This window comes from Pseudopipra pipra, chromosome 3 (assembly GCF_036250125.1).
Source record: "Pseudopipra pipra isolate bDixPip1 chromosome 3, bDixPip1.hap1, whole genome shotgun sequence".
Classification (NCBI taxonomy): domain Eukaryota; kingdom Metazoa; phylum Chordata; class Aves; order Passeriformes; family Pipridae; genus Pseudopipra; species Pseudopipra pipra.
This window is the reverse complement of record NC_087551.1, coordinates 109,374,156-109,400,385: the sequence shown is the minus strand read 5'-3', so window position 1 is coordinate 109,400,385 and position 26,230 is coordinate 109,374,156. Positions and strand designations below refer to the sequence as shown.

General features: G+C 36.7%; 1 protein-coding gene across 2 annotated transcripts in view; it reads left to right on the top strand.

Moving 5' to 3' along the window:
• ATAD2B (ATPase family AAA domain containing 2B) overlaps nt 1-26,230 on the top strand; it is a 75,341-nt gene that overhangs the window by 27,335 nt on the left and 21,776 nt on the right. Inside the window, exons 10-23 of one of the 2 annotated variants that reach the window (XM_064650642.1) lie at nt 158-269; nt 1,022-1,137; nt 1,923-2,097; nt 2,883-2,971; nt 3,745-3,904; nt 4,801-4,891; nt 10,693-11,004; nt 14,201-14,333; nt 15,900-16,086; nt 16,757-16,942; nt 17,589-17,724; nt 18,024-18,205; nt 20,738-20,897; nt 23,872-23,994. In XM_064650642.1, coding sequence (XP_064506712.1) covers nt 158-269; nt 1,022-1,137; nt 1,923-2,097; nt 2,883-2,971; nt 3,745-3,904; nt 4,801-4,891; nt 10,693-11,004; nt 14,201-14,333; nt 15,900-16,086; nt 16,757-16,942; nt 17,589-17,724; nt 18,024-18,205; nt 20,738-20,897; nt 23,872-23,994 — 2,162 coding nt within the window. Of the gene's footprint in view, nt 1-157; nt 270-1,021; nt 1,138-1,922; nt 2,098-2,882; nt 2,972-3,744; nt 3,905-4,800; nt 4,892-10,692; nt 11,005-14,200; nt 14,334-15,899; nt 16,087-16,756; nt 16,943-17,588; nt 17,725-18,023; nt 18,221-20,737; nt 20,898-23,871; nt 23,995-26,230 lie in introns of both variants that reach the window. The other variant, XM_064650641.1, reaches the window with a different exon arrangement.

The following is a 26,230-nucleotide window of genomic DNA, read 5'->3' as shown; positions in this document are numbered from 1 at the left end:
ATTACCACAGTAAAAAAGGTCAATTTTGTTTGCCTTACCGATCCAGAAAGGTTGTCTCTTTATGTAGTAGAAGGCATTTAATTTCTTGGTTCTTCCCTTCAAGCAAATGAACAAAACAGAAAAGTGTTTATTTGATGTTTTGTTTGTTGTTGAACAGGTGCCTGCCTTTGAACTTCAGAGCAGAAGACTTAGCTAGTGGAATCCTTCGAGAACGTGTGAAAGTTGGGGCCAGTTTGGCTGATGTTGACCCTATGATTGTTGATAAATCGGTAAGTTCTGTTAGAACTTTTTATTTCCTTCACCCAATTATGTACAAGTAGAATTCTCCAAAGCCTCTTATTAGAGTTGAAGTAAATTCATAAGAAGCTCGCTGATCTCTTTATTTTTTCCAAAGCTTTTGTCTGTTTATTTCTTTAGACTGCAAGGCACTTGCTTTTGGCCTGTGGGTAGTCAGCAGGCTGAATGCATGTCATAAATAAGCCAAAACATCAATTGCCCAACTGTATTTCTTTGCTTACAGTCAGTTTGTGATTACTTGTACTAGTGGAAACTGGGGTATGCTGAGCAGTGCAGGAAACAGAGATCCTGACTCTCTGGACTGGTTAACTCTGGTACCATGTGGGTCCTGTGTGTTCAGAACCAACGATGCACATCAGCTTATGGTGTGTGCTGTGCAGAAGCTGCTGAATTACTACTGGAGCTGAACCTCTGTCTAGAGGTGCTTTGATTGTATTCACGTTATGCTGTGCCTGAGCTTAAAGATGATCTGGGACTTAGGCTGGATCTCTGTAGATGTTCAGGCATCCCTGGCACAGTTAGCTTGCAAACTAGATAAACTTCATGTGGGCAGCCAAGAATTGACTTTCTCAACTGTTTCTTTACACTTTCAAAATTCAGGGAATTCCTGTTGGTCAGTGCAGTGGTTTTTGTAGTTCGTTTTCAAATATTTTGTAAGTAAAGATATTTTTGTGGAAAGCTGTTACAATATAAGCTTTATATGCTCTGTTTTCTTTTTCCTAAGGTATGTTTTGACAGTATAGGGGGATTGAGCCATCATATCCTTGCACTTAAGGAAATGGTAGTGTTTCCTCTTCTCTATCCAGAAATATTTGAAAAATTCAAAATTCAGCCACCGAGGTAGGTGCATTTATTCATATTGCTTTGTTTTATTTTATTAAGCTCTGAAGAATGCTTCACTTGAAAACACATAGGAGATTGATTCTCTCCCTGAAGTGTTTTACAGTTCAAATAGTTCTATGTGTTTGCTACCCGAGTTGTCTATCAGAATGTAAACAATTCTTTATTTTAAAAAAATATTTAGTTTATTTTTCTTGTGATATAAGGGTAAACTTGGTGATTTGGTTAAAGAAAGATTCTGTTTAGTGTTCTATTTAGTAGTACCTTGCCTTTTTTCCCCCCCATTATGTTATCAAATATTTTACTAAATCAAGTGAAATGCTGATGTTTCTTTTATAGGTGTAATCTCAATAATGTTATATTATGATTTTATATTTCTTAATCAGGCATCTTGGTATGTTATTTAAATGGGTACATGGAATCTAAGTAAATTGAAAATTTTGGGGTATTTTTGTAATTTAAAGGAATTCCTTCTTTCCAAAGAAGTAACAAACACTGACTCAGGTATTAACCTAAGTTCTAATATTTGAGGACGTGTTCAACTAATGTAAAAGTATCCTTTGGAAACTTAGTATGCCATTAATTAATGATCTTTACAAATCAAAGTTTTACTGATTTGAAAGAATAAAACAAACTTAGATTTTATGAAGTCATGTTAATACACTAAATAATGAGATCTTAAGTCTTTCTTCTCCAGGCTCCCTGTCTTCATTATAAAATTTGACTTGGAGTTTTTCAGGAGACATAAAATAAGTTTGTGACTGTGTTGATCCATTTATCTTCAGGGGCTGTTTATTCTATGGTCCTCCTGGAACAGGTAAAACCTTGGTAGCTAGAGCTCTAGCTAATGAGTGCAGTCAAGGAGACAAAAAGGTGGCTTTCTTTATGAGGAAAGGAGCAGACTGTCTCAGTAAGTGGGTTGGTGAATCCGAACGTCAGCTTCGACTCCTTTTTGATCAGGTTAGAAGAAAATACATATTTTTCATATAATTTCTCTGTATGTTGTTTTTTGTGGTTTAGGCAGCCAAAGTTATTTGCAATTGAAACTAAATATTTGTAAATTTTCATAAATTAAGCAGGATTTGTCCAAATGACATATGTAGATGAAAAGAATAGAGGAATATTGACAACAGTTTTTCTTCCTCTGAAAACTGAGAGGAAGAAGTCTCTTGACTTGGCCATTAGTAAAGCAAAGTAGTTTGGGTAAAAATTGGAAAAAAAAAAATTGAATCAGTGAGTTTGAGGTTGACTGGCATGTTCAAGATAGATGCTACAGAGGAGGATGCACAATTGTGTCAGTTTTGTGTCTGTTATACTGTTCTTATTCGGCTCAGAAGAGATGGGACAGAAGAGAGAGTCACATAAACAAGTGAAATGCAGTAGCTCAAAGACAAGTAGTTTTCAGATAGATATGTCTAAACGAAACAGGTTATGAGCAGATAAGATCATGTTTTCTGTAACTGAGTGTGTCTCAGTTTGTCTTTAACCTGTCCAGCACACAGTAAAACTGGTACACTGGTGCCATCTTGCTTACTCACAGCAGACTGCAGCCTGTTTTGCTTTCAAACAGTGCTATAGTTGAAAATTCAGTTTTCTTTTCAGACTGTACACGTTTTAACAAATACGTCTCAATATATGTGTCAGTTTACCATGTTAATGCTTTGTAGTAAGAACAGTTTTCAATGTTGATGGATAAATTATGAATTAACAGTTAATTCAGTTTTTTTTTACTTATTGCATACCAGGCATACTTGATGAGACCCTCTATAATCTTTTTTGATGAAATAGATGGCTTGGCTCCAGTTCGTTCTAGCAGACAAGATCAGATTCACAGGTAATATTTCTCATATGCTGCCATTATCTTGGTATATGCTGTGTTATCTTGGTAAACCCTTAAAGGTAACTTTATTCAGTTCCCAGGAAAGGTTTTTACTTTTTCTGGAGCCCATTTACCCTAGAAAGGACAGATTGTTTCTTTGGTGTTGAAAGTCATCTTTTCGGTCCTCCAGGCAGACTGTAATTTGCTGAGAATTGAATTGTAGTGGCAATTATCCTTCATCCATGTTATTAACTGCAAGATTTCCACAGCTTTTCTTTTGGTTTTGTGCTCTAACCAGATTGTATGTTACCAGCCCAGTAGAATAACAAGTTGAAAAAATGTTTTTTTAAGACTATGAATTTTAGTGTTCTGTGAATGAACTGAACTCCCCTGTGATTTTGGTTCTAGGTAGTATGATGTGCAAACTTATCTTGTGTTGCTATCATGTCATTTTTTAAAACATTTTTTACAACAGTTGGCTGAAAATTTTCCTGGCTGCTTTCAGTCTTGGTTTTGCTCTGCTCTGTATGGCAACACACTTGTATCTGTCATTCTATAGGTGGTGGCATTTGTGTGTATATCTCCTTCCACTCAACTGAGAGAAATAGGAAAGAAATTTGGGGCCAGCAGACTAGGAGGTTAATGGAACATATGAGACTTGAAACTGTTATGCACCTGTTTTCTTTAAACGTGGCTTTTTTCCTTTGAAATTATTAATGTTGCATTTGAAAATCCAAAAGTTCATGCAGTGTTCTCTATATATTCTTTCTCTGAAACATCTCTTTTAGCTCTATAGTGTCTACTCTTCTTGCCCTCATGGATGGACTAGATAATAGAGGTGAAATAGTTGTAATTGGTGCTACAAACAGACTGGATTCTATAGATCCTGCACTCAGGAGACCTGGTCGTTTTGACAGGGAATTTCTTTTCAACTTGCCTGATAAAAAGGTAAAACCTAGAAATGAGATTTATTAATAAGCATCTTTAGGATGTTAAACATTGGAATGCCTGACAGCCAAGCTTATAAAATAAAAGTACACATTCTTGCTTGTAAGAATGTTTAATTAGGAAGACATTTGTGGTACAAACAGATTGTATACATGAAGTTGTACTGAACTTCAGATCTTCAGGATAGGTAAATTATTCACAATAAACTTAATTGCTTATCTAAAAACAATGGATTTGTATAATGAACCCTAACTACTTGGGGTTTTGGAAGTTATGATAAGAGAAAATAACTTTTTAAATCTTGTAGACTTCTAAGTATCTAAAAAATGTAGATGCAAAGCCAGACATTATTGTATTGGCAACAGGAACATTTCAGTTCCTTATTCTAGGCTTTCATGAACTCAGACATAATATTTCATGAATTATGCTTAAAATTAAATTTACTTTGTATATTGATAGATGTATTTGGATCCTATAGAATTTTTAACTGACATTGTTTTGGGATTCGTGTGTATGTGCTGTGCTACTCAGCAACACATTCATTGATGAGGCATATGACAGTGGAAGCTGTTAATCATAGGTACAGTAATTAAAAATTAAATTATAAACCTGTGATGATTCCTAATAGAACATGAGTTTTGATGACTTCACATATAATAATGTTGATAAAACAGCAATTAAAATATATAACATATACTGAAAAAGTTACTGCTTATATATAAAATTTTGAGTACTAAGTTCTATTTTATATAGAACTGTCTCTCAGTGATATGTCAAAAACCAGTAAAATAACTTCAGATTCACAAGAATAAATATTATTTTTGTCTAAAATATTATGGATTTGGTTTGCTAATTTTGATTTTTTTTTTTTTTTTTTTTTTTTTTTTTAAAATTAGGCACGAAAGCACATTTTACAAATTCATACCAGGGATTGGAACCCCAAATTGTCAGATCCTTTCTTAGGAGAACTGGCTGAAAAATGTGTTGGTGAGTGTTATGATGTTAGTACTTTTACTGTAGAAGCTTTCTCTTCTGTGTAAAACTTTGAAGGTATGTTAAATGTATCAAGGTATTTTCTTATCTTTACCTTTCTAAACTTCTGTACTTTGAACAACACTTTTTGTGATAACAAAACATGTTTCTGTCTTACTAAAACACAATATGAGTAGCTAGTAGTTGTTTGGAAATACAACCATGTTTCCTTTCTGTAACATCACTGTCTTTAAGCATCCCCTCAACGAGAAGTAAAACGAGGTTGGAATTGGAATCTTTAGGTAGACTTCCCATTAGATTAGTACATTACAAAAGCGATAGAGACACTTGGGGGTTTTCTGTCTACTTGTTGAGGGAAAAAAAAAATCAGTACTTGTGTGTTTTTGGCTTTTGTTTTTTGTTTGTTTTTTACTTACTGGCATGCTCCCCTCTGATGTAAATCCAACAAACTAACCAGCCTTTCTAAAGATGAATTTTTTTTCAGATTGCTAGCACAGAACAACTTCAAAGTGTAGACATAGGTGGGGGGGCAGAAAAGGGCACCACACCATGAATACATTAAATACACCTTTGGAGCTCCCAAAGACCTGCTGTACTGAATGGAGGTTGGTTGTTCAAGATAAGCCTGCTGTTTAAATCTAATCAGAAATAAGCTCAAATATTTTTATTGTGAATTTAACAGAGGAAATGACCCTTAAGCACACACCCCCACAATCTCTTCTCAGCAATTTGTCATGCAAAGATACATCCTCTGTCTGCCTTGACAAGCCCTGAAGTTCTCAGAAAAAGGACAATCTCAAATATCTGTGCTTTGGAATCCAGCACATCAGAGAATCTAAGAACTTTAAATTGAACATCAGTCCATTCAGTCAGCTACAGTACATCCGAATTATCCTCTTCATCCACAGGGACATCTGTCACCGAAGCAGCATCCCTCCGCTTTTGATGCACAAAGACCTCAACATCTTCTGGTGAGGAGAAAACATAACTATCCAGCAAACTGCAGTTTAAGCTTTGCCGGGCATAAGACAGCACGTGCCAAACCCATTTTGTGTAAATTCTGCTTGATTTATGCAAAGACAGTGGTGCTGCATAGTGGGAGAGAGGGGAATAGGTGAGAAAAAACCCAGATGTTTCTTTGAAAATTCTCCTTATTTTTTCATTGAGAACACAATTATGTATTTTAAAATTTCAGACAACAGGGAAAGCCATTTGTAGGTTTGATGGGAAGACATTCTTTGTGCTCCATAAAACCTTTTGGTTTTGTGGAAAAGTTAGCTAACAAAAAGAAATACCCTCTTCTGTTTTCCTTGGCTTTCCTACTCTACAACTACTGTATACTTGATTGTCTCCGTTCTGTATCTTGGAATTTAAGTGTTTCCATACATCCAAGTTTAAAACCTTTTGACCAGTACAAGGACTTTTCAAAACAGCAAGTAAGACTGGTTTATCTTCTTCGCCTTGAGATTGCCTCATCATTTCTATAAGTGAAATCTGCAGCAACTGAGGATTTAAACAGACTTTCCAGATTCTTTGTGGCCATTACAATTCAGACTCATTGGCACACATACAGTATATATACCAGTCTGCTGTTTCCTCTCGTGTGCAGCTTTTCTTCAAAAACAACTTTCTTCCCAAAAAAACAATACCCGCTCAGTTTCCCCAAGTAAAAGCTGCCCAGACTGGCCAGGCTTTTTGCACAGCACGGTTGGTTCCTCTATCCACTTCAGCAGACTTGATGACACTTAACTCTTAAGCTTTTGGATCCTAAGGAAGAAAACTGTTGAAATACTCCCAAAGGGAACAACTTTGGGGAAACAGGTGTATGTGCGATTCCAAACTTTTTAAGATCCGGGGTGTAATTAGAAAGAAATCGAAAGGGAAAAGCCTCAGGACTCACAAAAAATAGGTTATTTCCTGAGGGTTGATTTTTGTCCTAGGTGTTACAGATTTACATACCTTTTTAGAAGATTTCTATGTATGTGAGAATTAAAGACTTCACTTTGTTGAATGAGCTCACGACTGCACTGTGTGTGAGATGAAATGAAACAGTTTGGGGAGAGCACAGCATTGCTCAGAAGACCACACACTCGTGTCTTATTAGTACCTGCAATAAACACAAGTAATTACTATGTTTTTTCTCCTTACTGGAGATGGGTCCCAGATACCTTGAGCTTTGTAAATCCTTTCTTATCTCTTGTGCTTATTCTCTTCTTCTGAATGGTGACTTTCTGTAGGTAGAGAGACTGTTACCTATGAACTCAGTCTTGTAGGAAACAAAACATTAGCAACCAAAAAAGTGTGAATTCCTCCATCTGTCATCCTGCAGATGAATCTTTTTACAATGTAGTAAGGCTTATTTAAATAATGTTAAGTAAAATTGTAAAGAAGCAAACTATCACACTCAAAATACTCCATTCTGTGCTTATTATTGCAGGAGCATTTTGTGGCAAAATGATATCTTGTTAGATTTTTCTTTCCCATCCTGATGTAATGATGGAGGGGGAAATTTTGGTATTAATGTTCATGTTTTTCACAATTCTTTTAAAAAAATGCAATAGTTATTTTTCGTCTCTGTCATGCTGAGTTGTTTGCTAACTCTCTCTGCAGTCCATTTTAGGAGTTGTAGGAAGTTGAATGACGTACATTGGAAGAAGTGGTCAAAATTGTTTCCCTAAACATTTCATTGCTACTTCAGTAGCAATTTGTTGTAGGTTTTTAGGGCAGGTATTAGAAAAAATTTTAAAGAGGACATAATTTCCGCACAGCAGAGGTGGAAGAGTACGGCTTGAAAATGACAGTGATCGAAGTGCATTCTTTGGGAATCTGCATGGGAATCCACTTTTTTGCTGTTCTGCTTTTTGAAAATTGGACTTCAGAAATGTTTAGCAGAGTGTGGTGGTGCTGGGTAGAAGAAAATTGGCTACTGGACAAGAATCCTTGTTTTATTCTAAGTTAAGGTGTGACAGTACATTTTGCCTGGCAAATTGAATATCTTCTGTGAGATGCTTCAAAAATGGAAGCAAATCACTGAACCCTGGGTTTATATTATAGTGTCAATTTGGGTAAAAATAAATTCAGGATATTTACTGATGGCATGATACATTTAATTTTGCTTTGACAGTACTTCACTCATGTTTTTCTTCATCTTGATCAGTGTACATTTACTTCTTAGGAATAAAAAGCTCTTTAATGTTTCACAAGGTACAGGATTTTTGCAGATTTTTTGTCACTGAAATGGATGTACAGTATGCACAAGAGAGCCCCTCAAAAAGAGACACCAATTATTAGTCTTCAAATGTAATTGCTCCTGAGAAATGAAAAGTAGAAATGGAGACTAATTGTGTATCTGATCACCTGAGAATGTAATTTTAAAAATAGGCTACAGGCTATTATTTCCTAATTTTGCAATTCTTTGGAGATGTACAAGCGGTGATTAAAATGACTTAGAAAGTGATATTACAGCATTTATTAATAGAAAACTTGGAAAGGATATAGTGCCTGAGCTGCTGAATCTTTTGTCACGAACATACTAAACTAGTTTTTGAGGTGACAGGTGTTCAGGGTGCTGTATATCTCCAGCATACCTTTGATTTAAGCTTCAATTTAGTGCTCTCCCCCCACCCTGTCATGTTTTGTTTATTCCAATGTGCTCATTGAATGAGAATAGGGCCAATTTAAATAGGATTGTGATACCTGATACTTAAAGAACAAAGCAGAATTTAGAGGAAAAACTGTGATTTTGATTTCTCTGATGCACCTGTAGCTACTGTCTTAATAGTTTCACGTGGTTGGAGTGTACCTGCATAGTTTTAATTTCATGATGTGGCTTAGTTAAAAAAACCCTCACAACATAACCTTAATGCTGGAAATATTTAGTTGTCTGTTGATTAATTAGTGGAGATATCTGAACATGCTTCAAATGTCATGTGTATTTATTTCAAGGTAATGTGGGAATGTGTATTGCTACATACGTTTTAGATAAGTCACTATGGGCTCATCAAATTTAGACAATTGTAGCTACTGACCTTTTTATAAAATTACAAAACTTGGTTTAAAAATTTCAGAAGTCATCTGATATTTATTGTGATCTTCCATCTGGATTTTTCTTTTTTCTTTTTATAAGAATTACTTTCAAGTGTATATGAGAAAGAGCTGCAATTTGAAGTCTCATCTAATTTAAATCATCTTTATAGCTGAAGGCTTGTTATCTTTTATTATTATCCTCCAAATTTATATATCTGAGAGATGGACATGGAAGAGTGTCTGTCTTCTGTATTAATTGCTTCCTTTTTTATTTTTCTACACTGTGTGTAGAATCAGCTTTGTTCCTTATTGCTGTATGGATCTTGTAAAAATAGATATGCCAGCAGCACTGAAAGAACATGAGAGGCTAAAAAGAGAGAAGCAAGGCAGGCTCCAGTTTTGGGACTTAGTGCTGCCAAAAGATCAATCATAGTATCACGGAATGGTTTGGAAGGGATGTTAAAGATCATCTAATTCCAACCCCCCTGCCGTGGGCAGGGACACCTCCCACTAGACCAGGTTACTCCCAGCCCCATCCAACCTTCAGGAACTTCTCTGGGTGACAGGTTCAAGTGCCTTATAATTAAAGAATTTCTTCCTAATATCCCATCTAAACCTGTCCCCTTCAGCTTAATAAGAAAATAGAGAAGAAAAGGTGCAGAAAGGTGTAAGACCTGGTGGGGAGGAATAAGTCTGGTAAAAAAACCAGTTGACTGAGAATAGTTTTAACTAAAGAATTGATTAATTAGCTTCTATAAACACTTTGTTACAAACCCATTAGCTTTTATATGGCAGTACCTCAGTGCAACACGTTTTCCTATAGTGACTCTAATTCGCTAAAAGAGTTTTCTCACTGGAATATTGTTTTACAGATTTTGAAAGATAAAGCTATGGTGCCTCAAAATACAGGAGCATGTTAATGTGTCTTGCTGAGAGAGATGGAAAATTTGAAAGCTAATTTCTAGCTCTGGGGAAAACCCCCAAACAATTAGTACTGCAGAAGACACAGAGGTATTAAGTCTCTCAGTATTTCATAATTATCAGATCTGTGTTTTTCAGCAATGATGATTAAGCAATTATAGGTAGCCACCTGTAGATAATTACGAAGAAAGGGTAAATTAAAATTCTAATGCATTTTAATGTCTACTTTTGGTTATATTAGTAAAATTATGAAACTCTTAAACGTCTAAAACATTTTTCTTGATAGTAGAAGTTAACATTTTTCCAGTAGTCCAGAGTATGCTTTTTTAACAAGAGATTTCATTTCTTCCATATTCTGTTCATGAAACAGTTTTCTTTATACTGCTCATTTTCTCAGACTGTAAAAGTTTAAAGTTGGTGATGTTCAGTGTAACAAAATTACTTTGCTATTAAAGAACATATTCATGTAGAGATATTAAAGTAAAAAAAGAGGAGAGAGACTAGCCTGTTAAAATTCCACACATGCTTTAGACAATGTTAAAGAAAAGAGCAATGATAGATCTATAACCCAGGACTGAAAATACACTATGTATCATATGATATAGTGAAAATGTAGGTAATTTTAACCTCAATGTGGAATTAATTTCTTGTATATTTAATATACCTGTCTAACTTCCTGGTACACAACACTGTCACCAGATTATGACCTAATACCTTTTGGCATATGCTTTATGGACCTTGACAATTAAGTATTACTGATTGTTTTTTAGCCTGAGGCATGTTTGAGACACATGTAGCACAGCATTGCTGTTTTTAATGGAAGATATTTTTGTTTTTGTGTGCACTAGGGTACTGTGGAGCTGACATAAAAGCACTTTGCACTGAGGCTGCCTTGATTGCCCTGAGACGACGCTACCCCCAGATTTACATGAGCAGTCAGAAGCTACAGCTGGATGTTTCCTCAGTAGTTCTCAGTGCGCAGGATTTTTATCATGCAATGCAGAATATTGTGCCTGCTTCCCAACGTGCCGTGACATCTTCAGGACATGCACTGTCTCCTGTGATCAGACCACTCTTGGAACGGACCTTCACTAAACTTCTTGAGGTTTTACACAAGGTGTTCCCTCATGCTGAATTTAGCCAGGGTGACAAAAGTGAAGGTATGTGTGTGGTTTTGCTCTTCTTGCAAGTGCTGTTTCAATTTGGAAATACTCCAGCTGGCTTTCTTCTCCTACTAGCCTTAAATCTGATGTGTATTTGCATCAGTGTTTTTAGGACATAAATACAGTATCCTTGGATGTTTCCTAGTTATTTTTGCTGATTCCAAGTTGTTGTGGAATCTCATAAACTGACTTTTATAGACCAAGGTCCCAGAGGTGTGAGGGCCATCCAAAGAAAAGGAGAACTCACAAGTAATTTACTATTTAAATAAAAGAAATAATGGAGCATAATCAGAGGCCAGAAAATAAGAAAAATAGATCATTTTGCTCAGTGTATTAGGACCTGAAATTGGCCCTGTCCTGAGTGTTGTCCCCCAGTCCTTTGTTTGCTGATGGTGCAGAAGCTTTTGGGAGCTCACAGCTCAGCAGGTGAGACTGTGTTTAGCCAAGATACCTTATCCTGCGTAATGGTCATCTGCTAGTGAAGGAGAAAGTCCTGAGGCTTCCCTTGCCTCTGAGAGGTCTGCTGCATTCCTGGCCCTCTGAGTTGATTCTGTTGCCTTAGCAAGTGGAGAACTATCTGCTGTTTTGTCAAGTTAGCTTTTTTTGCCAAATTAGTTAGTAAAATCGTTCTCTAAGGGGTCAGTGAATGCCAGAACCCTACTGCAATGGGGGCAGTGTGAGTGCACTGAGGAAGCAGGGGATAAGAAGGAATGCAACTGACTGTTTTGATTGGCAGTGAGTCAATATGTTCTGGGTTTTTTTACCCAGCTCTTCTCTTGAGAAATACTCTAATAGTAACCCTGGTTGTTTCTTGGAAGTTAAATGTTGAACCAGGTACCTTGTGTTTGATATCTACTTATTCTGACACACTGTTTTCTACTGTTCTTACCTGGGGTCACCCTCACCTCACCACCCCAACTCTGTAAATGATAGTTGAGGTTGTGTGTGATTAACTTGCAAATAGCTCATTTATTAAGCAAATGTGTAACAGCCGTAACTTACTTTCCATTCCTGTTCCAGAGCACATTTTCATCCTATAGTCCAGGCAGCTTAAGCTAATCCTTGTGCTGGCTGCTGCAGTTTCTGCAGCCCAGCTGTGCATTTTTACTCTGTCCTTTCCACTTTAGTACCTCAGGTTTCTTTGTTAAACCATTTTAGCCAGAAAACTCATCCAAAAATGATGTATTTGTCAGGTCAGTTTTCTACTGACTGTGGGATAGCTGGAGTTTTTAACAAGAGTTGTAGTTGGCCGGAGATAGGCCCTGGGAGCCCTGGTGGTGGGTAAGGGGAATTGAGCTGGCTTACAGCTGCAGTTAGATCCTATTAGGCCCCCTCGATTGTATTAGGCTCTCATAACCAAAGTTGTTTAAGATGCTTAAGTCTCTCTATAATACTGTTAACCTGTTGGTAACACCCAGTTTAGAGACTGTCATTACAGTTAAAGAATTGGTGTCTCCCTCTTTCTTGTAAAGTTCTAGTTCAGAATATCTTCTTTGGTTACATTCTGTATATTCCTGTTTATTGCTGCTCATTACTGCTAACAAAATGAGTTTGGAAACATTAACTGATTTAAATAGTAGTTTTACTAGATAACGTGCTGCTGTGGATACTTATAAGTATTTTTAGATATTCAGTTTTGAAGATACATGAACTAAGGTTTCTTTTAACATTTTCTTTTACCTTAGTTTTTCTTCTTACTTCCTTAAATCCAAGAAAATATTGAATAAGTTTAATCTTTGTTAAAATCAGAAAAATCCACTTTCAGGTACAATGATTAAATGTAAATGTAGATTATACATTAGGGCTTCAAATTTTCTTGGATTCAAAACCAGGTATATAGGAGATGCTTACTGGTGTGCTTACAATCTGCACATCTAGTTTTCTGCTTTTCACTAACAATTGCCGTTTCTTGTAATTCAGTGAGTCAGATGCTCAAGCAAAAGATGTCACAGAGTCTTGATGCTTGGGAGTAAAAGATTATTTTAAAATAATTATGTGTTTTAGGAAGCAAAAGCTGTATCCAGTACATGAGCATAGGACTTACCCTATGGCCTGCATCTGGTATACTGGAAATTCTGTGTGTTTAGGGGCTGTAGTGAGCCCAGAGTTAGGAGGCCTATGTCTAGCTGGTTTGAAGGTCTCTGTCTGTAGCTGTAGCTAAACGTCCAGCAGCTTCTATGCTGTGTTTTCATGCTGTGGACTAGCTTTTGGCCACTGGCTGGGGTCTGCAAGCCTTTTTCATCTTTGCTCCCTGAGGAATGATTGTCAGATGTGTGGCTGTATCACGCCCTCACAAGGATTGTGGCACGTCCTCATCCCATGCCAGCAGAATATTTTTCCTACCCAACCTACTCTGAATCCAGTTTCTTACATCACACAGCCAACTAAGGGAACTTCTATTGCCTCTTAACATTTTTTCCTGTGACTAGATGCACTGTCCTTAGGTGGCATCTTCACCCAACACTTAATGCTGCCTTGAAGGTGATTCTGTTGTCCTGTGATGATGATTTGATCTGTGTAGCATGACCTGTGCCATAGCTTTATGTAAATCCACAAATCATGCAGTATTTTTGAGAGTAACACTTGTATCTCTCTGTATTTCACTGTATTAGCAAAGAAATTAAAATAGGTAAAGATATAGTAAATGAACATGGAATGCATTGAACTGATTTTGATAAAAAGTAATTTGATATTCTTTGCCAGATTATCAGAGGGTGAAAAACAATTCTTCATAAACATACATTGTCTAGGTAGTCATGCTGAGAATAATTTTGGAAGAAGTGTACCTGTGAGAATTTGGACACTTAGAACAAATAAATAAGTACAAAATTCTCCATAGTCTGAGGAATTACAAATTTTATGACTCTATCCTTGAAAAAACCTCCAACTGTGAAATAAAACCAAAGGAAACATTTCATAACAAGTTAAACTTTTCTGTATTTGAGTTGTTCAACTTGGTGGTTTAAAAAAATAAATTTTAATTGTTATTAGACTTCTACAGTATTTAATTTGTTTTGGTTTTTGAAGTAATAAGTACTAATTATTCTGAATTCTGATATTTAGACAGTTTTAACTAATTTCTTCTGCATTTGAAGATTTATTATAATTGACACAAAATTGTAATGTCTTTTCTTGTTTGTTGTACATGTACTTAAAAGTGATAAAGTTCTAATTAATACATCTCTTGGAACAGATGTACCAAGTCTAATATTAGATGATAGTGAAGATGAGAATGCTTCATCAATTTTTGAGACGAGCTGTCACTCAGGATCACCAAAGAAACAGTCATCAGCTGCTATACATAAACCCTACCTTCATTTTACAATGTGAGTGTCCCTCTAAATGCATATAACCAGATAGATGAAACCATGAAATTCCTACATCAGGAGAGCTAAGGAAGACATTCTTTTGCTTTCGGGTGGCAGTGGTGTTCTGTGATGGAAACATCTAAGTGCGTGGTCAAGAGTTCCAGATATGGGAATGTTCTTAGGAAAGGCCATGTCCTGCAGTAATTAACAATAATTAACATTTCTTTGTTTTATATTAAGAATATTTTTAGACTACTTAATGTGATGGTTTCTGCAGGGAGTTTGCTGAATGAATAAGTAGAAGTTAGAAAAACTGTTCATCAGTGGTACTGTTTAGTAGAGCCATCTTGTGGAAAACTGCTAAAATTTTTGTGCTAAATAGTAATGCCAGATCAGAATTTATGGAGCTTAAAAATAAGGATTTAAGTTCAAATAGTTGGAGGTACATAGTCAAGTATTTTAATGCCAAATTTAAACTTTTGTTGTGAGGTTGTGAAGGAGGAAGCCAAAACAAAACCAATATATATTTGTGTGGATGTGTGTCTAAATAAGAGAATCTGGAAGAGTGTATTTTCTGGGCATTTTTAATTGTTATGTGTATATGTAACCTCCACCACCAGAACTGAAAAGCTGAAGGTCAGCAGTGTTCATCATTGTTCCAAAATGTTTAACATGAAGTAATACCAGCCAGTCTTGTTTCACTGCCCGAGCTGACTGATGTGCAGATAAAAATACCTTGATGAGACAAAACGCAAATTAATTAAAAACTTTCTTGTTTTATAATCAGTTTCTATCAGTGGAAAAGACTTTTAATGGAAGAACTTAATGCTTCTCTCTTCATGTCTCATTTATCCCCAAAACAGGGCAAAATCCCCCAAAAGAATCAAACAAAAAAATCCCAAAACCCCTTGTATGGACTGCTGAGAATTTCTTCTCAATAACAAAAAAAAAAAAACAAGCAAAAAGTTTTTAGCTTTGGAGTTTTTCCTTTACAGTCTTCCTTCTGTCTGGAAATCTACTGAATAGAAATGTATGAATATGCTAGAATACAAGATGAATAGTGATTTTATTCAATCCTACTTCAAATCCTCTTTCTTAAATAAACAAACTGTTGAAATGTTCGGTGCTTCTTGAAAATCTTGGGCAGCACTTAAGGGATGAAAGGATTGACCTCGGATTCCTGAGGCTACTGAAGAGATACTTTAGTAGTTAGTACTGAACTAGACATGATTAAATTGCTGTCTTTACTGTAAGTCCATTAAGTCTTTTAATATGATCAAGGAATTAGTTTTAAATAAATTAGTTATAATGAAAATTGTCATGAATTTAATATTATGCATAACTTTGCACAGATGAGTTTGAATTAAATGGTTGTGAAACCAAAGGTAAGACAAAACTTGAGTTATTGGGACTTGAAGTAGTGTTGAGGGATAGTTGAGTTAGTTGAATCTTTTTAGGCTGTTTTAGGAAGCTATTACCCATTACTGAAAGTCTTCTAGACTCTAAAATAATATTATTATATATATCCATCCACTGATAACATTGGTGTGTTAATTGACTTTTGTGATTGTTATTCTGTTGCAGGTCAGCTTATCACCAGCCAACCTCTTACAGACCGAGATTACTGCTCTCTGGAGAAAGAGGTTCGGGTCAGACTTCGCACCTTGCTCCAGCACTATTGCACACTCTGGAAAAATTCTCTGTACACAGGCTAGACCTGCCAGCTCTTTATTCAGTCAGTGCCAAAACACCTGAAGAGTCATGTGCACAGGTGACATTTCAGATTTCTCTTGTAATGAGTCAATTATGTAACTCTGTAAAAGATTAGTTGCACCAATGTAAAGGCAGCCAGCTGGAATGCAACCTAAAATCCAGATTTTCATAGACTCCTTCTATTTTCATGTTTAAAATAAAGAGGTCTCTAGAGGGTGATGGAGAACTCTAGTTACTAGTGAGAGTAATTACATTTTTAACCTGCCCCCTCATCACATACCTAATACCAAGTAATCTTAGTCTTGGTATTCAGTGCCTGATATTCATTTTATTCACTTGTATATGAATTGATATGCTGTGGTTCTAGATTCACTTGCTTAGTTTTAAATGTTTTAGGCTTCAAAACAGTTGGCAGTGGATTTTGTATGGATTTCAAATCAGTTGAATCGTCCTCTCGATCAGTTAATAGCGAGTTTTTAAAACATATATGACAAGTAGTTGCTCTGTGCTCCCTGGTATATTGACGTAAGATAATTGAATGCTACAGCCGAGAGTCACAAACACTTGTTTAGAAAGTCTTTAGCATTAGATAATTTTATTCTGCTGGAACATTTGTCTATAAAATGCCACAAACATGAGTCATTTCCTAATCTGCAAAAATTTTGTTATTCACAATTGATACTAACAATTATTTCCTTAGTTTATATATCACTGTTTCTTTTAATTAGATCTTTCGTGAAGCTCGAAGGACAGTACCAAGTATAGTTTACATGCCTCATATTGGTGATTGGTGGGAAGCTGTCAGTGAAACTGTGAGAGCTACTTTCCTAACTCTGCTGCAAGATATACCATCTTTCTCCCCTATATTTCTACTGTCTACCTCTGAGTCCATGTTTAGTGAATTGCCTGAAGAGGTAAGTTTATTGAGGAAGGAGGTGTTGTTAGGGAGTTCTGTGCTTTTCAGAATGTTTTGGTCACGTAAAACCACTTTGTTTTGTAATGGTTTTCTAACTTAATATATGTCGAACTGAAAATGTAGTATTAATTGAATGTTTGCAGTTTTCCTTAATGAGGGATATATGTCCATATTACTGATTTTTCATAAGCTCCATGCTACTCTGATGAGAAGACAAAATTGTTAATTTTGTCTGTTGTTTATATTGGTAAATTACTGCATTATAATTAAATGCAGATTAATATAAAGACCTGACCTTTAGCTTTACGTCTTCTGAGGCTCAGGATGAGGGAGGGAAGTTCCTTTTTTTTTTTCCCTCAACATTTTTTTTTACTCTTTTTTTTTTTTTTTTTTCTCCTGCCCTTTCTCTGCCTTTCACTGCAGAGGTGGCCATTGTTAGGATTGTGGGATACTGCAAGTTTAGTTACTATTCAGTGAGAATTACAAGTATTGTTTTACCTTTACTGTAAACACTGCTTTAGGTAGAGCTTACTGTCTTCTGTCCTGTGGCTGACTTTGGAAAGTTTGTGACTAGTGTTTTGATATGGTCATTGATCATGTATTTCTGAGTGGGGACTCAATTTTATGATTTTTTTTTTCCCTAGGTGAAATGTATTTTCAGAATCCAGTATGAAGAGGTTTTTTATATTCAAAGACCAAGTGAAGAAGACAGATTGCGATTTTTCAAAGGCTTAATTCTTGATGAGGCAGCAATGCCCCCACCAAGAAGGAAACAGGCTGGTAAACTAAGTTACAGTAAAACCAATTATAATGTGATCTGAATGTTTTATTTAGTGTTATGTTCCTTTTTAAAAAGGTGTGGGTAATTAACATGTGGCAGTATTAATCAGTGCCCAGAATAAATTTCATAGTTAGAGTTAACAGTTTTGGAAGACGGAGAGCTGTGGGGTTAAGGATGCAGTGATAGTTAGATCCATGAGGCAGATTAAATTTATGTGGTGGAATTTGAAGTGGCATAATCCCAAAAGCCATGATGTTGTTAATATTTCCAGTGTCTGACTTCTTGGTTTTTTCCCTAGCTCTTCGTGCTCTGGAAGTTCTTCCTCTTGCACTGCCATGTCCTGCCCGGGAGCTGTCGGAGGCAGAGAAACAGCGGATGGAGGACCAGGAAGAGAACACGTTGCGAGAGCTGCGGTTGTTTCTCAGGGATGTTACCAAGAGGCTGGCCACAGACAAGCGCTTTAACATCTTCAGCAAACCGGTGGATATTGAAGAGGTCTTGTTTCAGTAATGTGCAAACAATGAAGTTGAAGCTATTAGAAAAAGAATATAAAGTAAAAAAGGGAACGGTTAAGTTAGTAAGAAAAATAGATGTTTGATCCATGATCTTTCCAGTCTAGAGTGTTGATTTTTTAGCTGGTGAGATAGTCACAGCCTCATCATCGTGATGCAAAGATTTGGAGTATGTTCTATTGCCAGTGACCTGTCGAAAGCCCTTGTGCATTCCTCTCAGTTTTATAACTGAAACCAGCATTTTAAAATGCCAACATTCCTATCCCTACCAGTGCTCCTGAAATATTTGATACCGTAGATATAATTCTTTAATAAAAGCTTTTACAGCATTGTAATCATAGACGTGATAATATTGGGAAAGTGATCTGTGTTCTGTAATGTATTCAGCATTAATAGTATTGTTGAATAATTTCAGCAGTAATGCTTGTGGCTGCCATTAATCACAGCTGGTAGCACATTATAAGGCATTAACTGGTCGATTATGGAGTGTGTGCACCTAACTGATGAGACGGTTCGATCTGCAAATCTATTTTCAGGTGCTGCTGTATGAATAGGATTGTGTTTGTCTGACTCTGAGATCAGATGCTGGCCCACTGCAAGCTTTGCACAGGCTTGCTAACTGAAAAAAATATTCCTTAATTGCTTCTAAAGAGAGAAACCTCTCTTTTGGAAGACATTAAGATAATATGGGACATTAGAAATCCAGCACTGTAAAAAGCAGATTTGGAGTGTAAATTCCTTGCAGGGTGGAACAGGTATCTCTTATGGGCCCATGCAGTAGTCCTCTCTTAACTTGACCTTTCCATAGTGTTTGGTAGCTGACAGCTTTTGAAAGACTGGCAAAAGCTGTTTAACATGGCAACTTCTGGTATGAGCATGGTCTGAGCAGTAACTTGGTTTGATTTTTCTTACGGAACTGTTTGGGAGGTCCATTATTGTAGGAAACTCCTCTGCGTGTAGTAGAGGTATTTTCTTTCCCCAGAGCATTTGTTGTATAAACTTACATGAATAAGAGCATGTAAAGAAAGAAACAAAACGTATCCTTGGTTTGTAGATGGAGAGAATCAAAATGTGAATTTGTTATTTAAACCCTTGCCAGAAACTCTGCTAATATATCACAGCACTAGAAATCAAATGTAACCCTCTACATCCCACCTGATGCATTTAAGAACAGGACTAGCCTTTCCTTTTGTACAACAGACTCTGTTATACAGTCTACTTGACTTCCTTAGGAAAAGTTAGTTCCACTCCTGCTTGCATTGCAGAGAATGCTGCTGTGTGATAAGTCAAGGATTTTTCTGGCTAATTCAGCAGTAACATTTACAGGTTCCAGTGAAGATTTTCTCATGCTAAAAGAAAAGGATGTCTGTGGCTTGGCTTTCCAATCCCTGAACCAGTTATCATTGTGTTTCCATGTAGGGAGACAAAAAGAGAATTTTCACCATTTTAATTTTTCATAATAAATTTCAATGCCTGTATTTAAGGAATTAGGTGACAGATTGCTGTCCACTGAAGTAATCCATTATTGTTAGTTTATGTTGTACAGGCACTATATTAAAAAATAAATTCTTAGGAGCCGTTATGGCTTGATCTGAATATCTGTTTAACTCTTCAGGGCTTTGGCAGTTCCCATTATATGTGGGTGATTTTCAGAAGAAAAAATGCAGTACTGTTTCAGAGACTGCCAGTGTTTTTAATTAATCACAGTGAAACATTCAAATGTAGAGGTTTTTTTCCTCGAAGTAAATAACAAATTCGTAGGTTTGTTTTTTTTTTTTTTGGTGAACTTTGTTACAGCAGCTGTGCTGATGCATTTGACTATCAAGCTTGAGACCCATATGGTACCATTAATTATGTTAAACACTTTTTAGTGTACCCTAGTGGTTGCTGAATCTCCAGTTACGATCTAAGCTCATCGTAAACTGTGACACAAGGCTTTTTCTTTACACTGTCCTTCTGTACAGTCAGTCTAATGTCTGCAATCAGTAAAACCTGACTTTTCTTTGTTAAATGAGTGATTGAAGAAAGTATTTAATAGAAGACATTTAAAAGCTGATAATTTGTCTGTTCGGTTGAGAACTTTACGTACAAGGTGAACAAACTAAAGCTTCCCTAATTTTTCCTAGTGTTTCAAGTTAGGGTGATGGTTTTTGCCCTTTCAGTCCAAGACAGTATTATAAAACTATAAAAAACTATAAATAAATCAGTCTAAAATAAAAAATACATTTACATTAAAATGTGTTGCCTCAACAATACTGTTAAATTAATTTTGAGAAATGAATTGATGACTTACTGAAGAAAAAGTAGCTTTGGAAATCCTCTGTTTTTAGTCTGATACAACTTCTGTTTTCAACATAAATTGTTTAAAAATCAAAATGTCTGGTTAATGTCTTAGAGCTATGCATGTGGAATGAATCCAAGGATAAAAGATGTGAAATTGTCAGTGTTCAAATGGAATGCATATGGTCCTGTGTCATTTCTGTGTGCTGTTTGTTTGTAGGTTTCAGATTACCTTGAAGTTATCAAAGAACCAATGGACCTATCAACAGTAATAACCAAAATTGATAAACACAACTATTTAACAGCCAAGGATTTTCTAACAGACATTGACCTGATCTGCAGTAATGCATTGGAGTACAATCCAGACAAAGACCCTGGAGGTAAGAACCTGCTTTGTTTTGGCCTATCTAAATCTGAAAGCTTGGTATTTAAATCCTATATTTGGTTGCTATTCAGGCATTTAAAGAAACTGCATGCTATGTGATAATTAGGATAAGCAAGTCCTAAGAGTCTGTGGTTTTAGTATTCTGAGGCATATAGTGCACTGGGGGACATTACAAGAGCAGGAGAACTACAGCATTCAGAGTTGTTTTCTAATAAATTAGGTTTTGTAGTTCCGTTTCGAATTTGATAGCTCCTTTTCAGTGAATAGACTTTGTGTATGCAACAAACCCCACCGTAATTTGGAGAGCTCTGTAGAGAATCCTGCACACAATCTGGCAGTGGCCTGCTGTATTTCCATATTGGCTTAGAACATGAAATTCATACACAGAAATTAAAGTCTATGTATTTGGGGATAGAAATAAAACAGGATAAATCACCAGGCAAGGAAGTCAGTTGCAGCTGATTAGGAGAGATTAGACAGTACTGTCTTGACAAAGTGTGATGGGATGCTTTCAATTAAAATGGAATTTGTAGACTGAAATGCATGTAAAAGCTGTTCACGCTTCAAACTAAGGAAAGAACATCTTGTGTGCTCTTTGCTAGGGCTGCCTTACAGTGCACATTGCCAAAAGAAAGCCTTTCAGCTGGCAGCTTCAAGTGTCATCAATAAAATAACATCAACAAAACCCCCTCTTTTAATGTAGTTGTATTTAACATATGATATACTTGGAGGTCGGGGTTCATCTACAAATGTAGTCCAAAGTGTTAGAAAGTTTTTTATGAAATCTCGTGAAATTGTTTTACCATTTTCTATATTTTCACTTCTCAAATTTTTGATTTTCTGAGGCATTTGCAAGTGTCTCATGTGGACTAGATGCAGTATAGTCTGGTCAAACACTTAGACTTGTTTTGCATTGCCTTTTGAACCCAGTACTGGTTCATATCTGTAGATGATCAACTATTTCTTCAGTTTGTGATGCATTTTGTTTTACAACTAAGAAAGTCCATTGCTAATACACAGCAAAAGGTTTTCTGTGTTCTTGATAACAGACTTTTGAGGACTTCTAAGGTGTGATTGATGTGAACTAATGAAAGCCCTCGAGGGGCACTTGGGATTCTAAGTGTATCTGAAGAGCACCTGTTTAGGGATATTTTGATTTTCCTTGCTGTCAGAACTGAGCTGGGAGAAATTGATCTGGCTCTATCTAAGTTCAGTTTTGGATTGGAGGTAATGAAATATAGTTCTGTCCTCTACTGTTAACAACAGTATGATGCATTGCCCTTTTGGCATGCAGGATTTCTTGAGCTGTTGTGTGAACACACTGCTGAAACAGCACACCTTGGCTATTCTGAGGAAGCATTCCATGCATTCAGATGCGTGGATTAACTGAATATCAACCTATAAATGTTCACATGCTTTAGAGCTGGGCATACATGCTTCCCTCTGCTTCATGCTTGAATTTGCAGAAGAATCATACTGTACCTGCTTCCGTCCTGTCGTTAAGCTGGCAAAGCAGTGAGAGTACCAGGCTAACTGGTTTTATGTGCAGTATGGATATCCAAAAGTGGCTTCTTTGGGGGTTTTTTTGCTGGTACTTTGCTATAAAATTTCAGATAGGTTCTATAGTGAAATGGGTAGGGTTTTTTTTCCCCTCCATTGTTTGACTGGGAAATGTTCTTAAAGGCATGGAAACATAACCACTGAACGTTGGACATAATAGTATTTGCCTCTTTGAAGCACTGTCTGTAGGAAGGTCTTGTGCATCACAGGATTAGAGGAAAGTAGTGGTTCATTAAAACACCCTGATTTGAATTGTATTTTTTTTTCTCTCCCCTCTCTTCTTCCTTTGCAAGGGCAAATATCTGACCAATATTTTGAAGTCTAATATCTCAAAATTGCATCTGCAAAGAATACAGTATATTTTTTTTGTAATAATAAAACATAATGGTTCATAAATACATGAGTGAAAACTTCTAACTTCCAATAGATTTTTGTCGTGGTATTTTTCTCCAGAAAACATGTTGAGCTCTTTTGAGCTGGATACTGGGTAGCCTTTTTCACTCAGCTTTTTTCTAGCTGTAAAATTTGCTGTTTCTAGACTTACAAACCTTGCTTAATAAATGTTCACTTATATTCTTAATTGTCATCTTTAAAGATTATTAAAACATTAAATCTGATAGTTGTATAATATGTTTTAGACGTTAATGTTGATGCTTGCTCTTGAAGTACCTCCACCAGCTGGAAAAAGTAATCCAGTGTGGATGAATTGACAAATTAAATATGTTTGTACTAAAGGCAAACAATGACTGTTGTAGGTTTCATTGAAAGGCAACATTCTAGATGTCAATTTTCTCCACATATGGGCTTACTTATTAAGTTACAATTACTTTTCAAATGTCAACAGTGGAATAATTTCTTTTGTGCGTTTCAAAGGTATGGGAACTGGTCTGTTTTTTTGTGAGTTGCATTTATGCTTCCAGCATGGGCAATTTATCCTGTTCCTCAAATAGGCATGAAAATGTGGCACCCGCAAGGCTTGTTTCTTGCCAGTTTTTCTTAATGGATTAAAGTGAGAAATATGTATTTAAAATAAGGAATAACGTAGTCTATTTTAGCACAATTTTAAACTTTCTAGAAATTGCTAAATAATAATTAAGCAATAATTTCGGGTTAAAGAAAAAAACCAACAGGGGAGGAACATAAGCAAACCAGATCTACCTTACAGATGCAGATGGTGTCCAGTGTGATTTTGCAGGCAGTATAACTGAATGAATGTTCCTAGACCCCAGTGAGTAAATTAATTCCTGAACAAGGCTCTTGTTATGTCTGGGACTCTCTGCACTCTCTGTTACACTGTGTTACTACTGTCTGTATCAGACAACACAGATAATAGACAACACAGAAAAATGTAGAGATAGAAAAGGATTTACAAAATTGTGATAAAACAAATGTGCTGTCCTGTTTTCTAGATAAAATAATTAGACATAGAGCGTGTACTTTGAAGGACACTGCTCATGCTATCATTGCTGCTGAACTGGACCCAGAATTTAATAAGATGTGTGAAGAAATCAAGGAAGCGAGAAGAAAAAGAGGTATGTTTAACTTCATTTATGGTAACACAACAACCTGTGGAGGCCCCCTGTGTATGGCCAGTCTTCGTGAATGAAGATTTGGGAAAGGTCATTACCCTTCGAGCCTGTGCAGTGGATTTTTTAGGTGAGACACAGCGTGCACTGAACTGAGCCCACCCTTTAATCCTGAGGTTCATCTGCCGGGGCCGAGCAAGCTTGGACAGTGGCAGCGAGGTCCTCAGGACATAGGTTTGTTTAGAGTGACCTTCTCTTAGATGGATGGCCTTACAGGGCTGACGAGCTCCATCTGCCCGGAGGGGTTCCCTGACCAGGAATCGAACCCGGGCCGTGGCGGTGAGAGCACCGCATCCTAACCGCTAGACCACCAGGGGAGGCCCCCTGTAGACAGATAGGAATGGCCTCACATCCACAAGCCCCTCACATCCCCCTTGTGAAGGACTTCAACCGCCCCAATACATGCTGGAGGGACAACACTGCAGGGCATAAACTATCCAGGAGGTTCCTGGAATGTGTCGAGGGGTAACTTCCTTCTCCAAGTGACAGAGGAGCCAACAAGGAAAGGTGCTGTGCCAGATCTTCTCATCAACAAGGAGGGGCTGGTGGGGAATATGAAGCTCAGGGGCAGCTGGGTCTGCAGTGACCATGAGGCAGTGGGGTTTGAGATCCTTAGGGCAGTGAGGAGGGTGCACAGCAAGGATCACTATCCTGGCCTTCAGGAGAGCAGACTTCAGCTTCTTCTGGCATCTACTTTTTAGAGTCCTGTAAGATAAAGCCTTAGAGGGAAAGGGAACCCAAGAAAGCTGATTAATATTCAAGGATTGTCTCCTCCAGGATCAGGAGTGATATGTCCCAACAAAGAGGAAGTTAGGCAAGCACACCAGGAGGCCTGCATGGATGAACAGGAGATCCTGGACAAATTTAAACACAAAAGGGAGGCCTACAGAGAATGGAAGCAGGGAAAGGTAGCCTGGGAAGAATACAGAGAAACTGTCTGGGCAGCCATGGATCAGGTTAGGAAAGCTAAAGCTTTTCCTGATAGAATGAAACCTGTCCAAGGGACATCAAGGGCAACAAGAAAAGCTGCTGTAGATATATGGGATAGAAAACACAATTTACGAATGTCCGTATAAAAATAAATTTAAGAGGAAATATAGAATGCATGTTAGATTTGGATGGTGCACATTAAAGGATGACTGAGCTTGAAAGTTGTCTACTTTTTCCAAATGCATGAGCTGGTCTGATAAGACACTCTTTTCAAAAGAAGGTTGCATTGCCTACTGTTACAGATAGTACTATAGAACCTGGTGAACAGATAAATGTTAGGACTGCTGAACCAACTGAAGATATGGTGAAATCAGAGCTGTGTTCTGAAAGTGCCATGCCATGCAGTATAATAATTACGATAATGGAGAATGACATTTAAACTACTGGATTCTCAAGTCACCGTGGCATGTGCAGAAGAGCATTTTTGGTGATAGTATATTGATTTTTTTGGATTAAGAAACAACTATTACATCCACATTGAAGGGAGCGTGAGGTTGAAAATATAACAGCCCAGAATTAGGAAATAGAGACCCCCTACAAAATTATCACAGTTGTTTTCAACTTCTAGTCCATAGACCTCCAAGTCTGTGTACGGCTTCTAAAGTGACTAGAGAAAGTAATCAAAAGCCCAAACATATTCCCAGTGTGGGAACAGTGCTATGTTTACATAAAAGATTCTACCTCCATGGAAAATTTTTAAAGTTGTGAAAGTTGAAAAAAGGTTGAAAATCACTGAACTATAACATTAGAACAAAATTTCATGCTGAGTTAGGGATTATTGATTTCAATAATTCCAGCTTTACCTTGGCAAGTTGTTTCCTGCTTTGGCAAAAAAAATCCCCTGCATTATTTGCTTTCGAGGTTGAATTGACTGGTCTCAACTTGTAACTGCTGGTTCTTGAAATACTTCTGTCAGTAGATTGAAGACGCTTTATTAATAAATTTCTTTGAACTATGCAGGTATCTGTAGGCTTTTTCTTCTTCAGGTTAAAATGGATACAATTCCTTTTATTTTCCCATTCAGTCATGCATGTTTTTGTCTAATTTTGTGCAAGCCTCCAATGTGTGTCTTGAATTGTGGATAAGTGAACCAATTGTGATTCACTGTGTATGTAAAACAGAACTAATATAATGCCTTCATTTCTCCTCTGTACTTTTCTACTAGAAGTATAAGAATATTCACAATTTGGTC